Source organism: Octodon degus, unplaced genomic scaffold (genome assembly GCF_000260255.1).
Source record: "Octodon degus isolate 3935 unplaced genomic scaffold, OctDeg1.0 scaffold00060, whole genome shotgun sequence".
Taxonomy (NCBI): Eukaryota; Metazoa; Chordata; class Mammalia; order Rodentia; family Octodontidae; genus Octodon; species Octodon degus.
This window is the reverse complement of record NW_004524636.1, coordinates 2,255,435-2,257,960: the sequence shown is the minus strand read 5'-3', so window position 1 is coordinate 2,257,960 and position 2,526 is coordinate 2,255,435. Positions and strand designations below refer to the sequence as shown.

The 2,526-nt window shown below is 54.0% G+C and overlaps 1 protein-coding gene across 5 annotated transcripts in view; it reads right to left on the bottom strand.

Moving 5' to 3' along the window:
* Nucleotides 1-2,107, bottom strand: part of Pank2 (pantothenate kinase 2) — a 31,731-nt gene extending 29,624 nt beyond the window's left edge. The window contains exon 1 of one of the 5 annotated variants that reach the window (XM_004634265.3): nucleotides 1,495-2,107. In XM_004634265.3, coding sequence (XP_004634322.1) covers nucleotides 1,495-1,756 — 262 coding nt within the window. In that variant the 5' untranslated portion in view covers nucleotides 1,757-2,107. The remainder of the gene's footprint in view (nucleotides 1-1,494) is intronic. The other 4 variants (XM_023718559.1, XM_023718558.1, XM_023718556.1 and 1 more) reach the window with 4 other exon arrangements.
* Between the last annotated feature and the right edge of the window lie 419 nt (nucleotides 2,108-2,526).

Here is a 2,526-nt window from a genome sequence, read left to right as displayed (position 1 = left end):
AACAACTAAGTAAAGCACAGGCATTAAAGAGCAGAAATAAGGAAGCTAGAATTTCTGAGTTTGCTTATTTATTTCACACGTTAATCACCTAACTAGACAGTGAGCCCCAGGTTTCTCCTCTGTAAAATGGAGCATCTCACCCACCTCTCAGCTCTGAGGTCAGCTTCTACAGAGCGGTGGGCCCCATGTAAAATCTCAAAATACAATACTCTGAATCCTCACGTGGTTGTGATTCTTACCTCCTCAATCTCCGGAACTTACACCCATCTCCAATGATGCAGTAGGAAACCTTGAAGGAACTAATGTTTTGTACTATTTAAAAATCAAGTGTTGGGGCTGGGGAGATAGCTCAGTTGAATAAGCACTTGCCTGGCAAGTGCAAGGGCCTGAGTTCAATCCCCGGCTCCGCAAAAAAAAATTTAAAAAATAAAAAATAAAGCGTTCCTCAAACGATACAAAAACCAGACAACTCCAAAAATGGAATAGGTTGAAAATCCGTTTGAGAAATTTCTTGCAAGGACAAAGATCCGTAGCAAAACAAGAGCTACATCCAAATCTCGGATGACAACAAAAAGCAACTGAATAGCTGGACTAGGTAGGGTAAGACCTATGCAACACTCACACACATCCTGCCACTTCCTCTCACTCTCCTGATCTGAATTTAAGCAAGTGGACTTCCTCAAACAGGAATCTGACAACCACCACCAAGTCTGCCGATATGTAAAACGCTGCTACATGATAAAGCTCATATTACAGCATCAGGACAATTGATACTTTCCACAGGAGCAATGGCCGCAAGACAGCAGACTGAACTGAGGACCAGAAAATACACAATGCAGAAAACGCAATCTGGTAATGAAGTGCATAAACTGATTCTGTGGGAAGGTCTAGTGCAACTCTCAAGGCAAAATTCTGGAAGCTGTCGTTTTCTCTCAAAAGAAAAAGCCTTAGTGTCCAGAATATTAAAACCCTGAATCGTGACTACCTGCAAATAAATGGATAGAAATCGAAAGACAGCTGGGTGTGAGATGACCTGAATTGTCATAAGAACGCTGTGTTCATGGAACACAGTTTTAGGCCTCGAGCAACTCAAGGGATGGCTAACCATTTTCCAGTAAGCCAGAAATTGCGAGATGAAAAGGACTTAACATCTTGGAAGGTGGCTCTCTGGGAACCCACGTTAGACAGACAGTGGCGATTCAAAGGATTCGGGGGGGAGGGGATACAAGGTGACAGAAATGAATCAAAAGAAGCTTTCTCGAGGATAAAATCATGTGACTCTTCAGGGGGGAAAAAAAACCCAAGGAGCTAAGGCGAGAGAGGAAGGGTCCCAGCACTGCAACTACCGAGAAGCGCACACTGATGGCCGCAAGGCGTCAGGCCTCGCTCCACGGTGAAACCCCCGGGCCGGGTCCCGTCCGCGCGCGGGAAAAACGGCGGCAGCGCGGCCGGAAGGGGGCAGGGCGAGCCGCAGAGCGCCCTGCGGGGACTTACGCGGCCGCTTTTTCCGGAGGTTTTCGACGCGCTGGCGGGAGACAGAAGCAGGACCGCTGTAGGAGCCAGGGCGGTCCCACCTCGCGCCCTCCGCTGAAGCCCCGACCAGAGGCGCCGACGCGCTGCTCGCCCGGCGCCGCAGTGGCTCCCGCCGCCGCCCTTCTTCGGCGCCTCCGGACTCCGGCTCGCCGACTGACGGGGCTGAGGTGGCAGAGGTTCTGCCGTGGCGCTCCATGGGCGCGCCGAGCCGGCCCGTTCCCATGCACAGCAGCCACTGCTGCCGCCCTAGCCGGCCCCCCAGCGTTGAACTCTCCTCCTCCGCAGCAGTTCGCCGGAGCAGAGGCGCACCCTCCGCCGGCCGCCTCTTCCGTTGCGCCAACGCGCAACAAGCCTATCCACGCAGCCTGAGGGCGGACCGAAGGCCTCTTGTCCAATCGTGTTTCTAACTTGAGGTAGATTGAACGCAGCTATGCCCAATGAAAGGCCCCCTAGGGACGGGGCGGGGCGGAGGAGGGGAGGCTCTGGGCTTCGCTGAGGAGAAGGCCTTGTCGCCCTGAGGAGAGTGAAGGCGGCGCTGCCCAATGGACGTGGGGGTGGAGGGGCCCGCCTCCCCTCTTCCCTTTGTACCCAATCCCACGCGTTGGGGGGTTGGCGCCCGGGGTCCCCGAAGCCTCCCTTAACACCTGTGAGTCGCGCACCGCTGCTTAATGCCGTCGTCTCCGGGCTCGCGCCCTCTTCCACCCCAGCAGAGCCCTGATGGCGGGTGGCCGCCTGTAGTAAATAGATAGGCTTAAACCCGCTGATTTGTCCCTGGAACAGGTTTCGCCATCCTTATATTGTACTGACACCCCTCCCCCAACGTGCTTGACTAAACCCCCACCATTTCGCCTGTGCTGGAGACATGTTCCCATGTACCGGAAGGAATGAAAGGACTGGGGTTGGTCTCCATGGCAACTGTAGGAAGGAGGTGGGTTTATAAATCCTTGGCCTGTGGTGAAGGAGGGGGTGTGGGAGCCGGGAAGTTGTAATGGC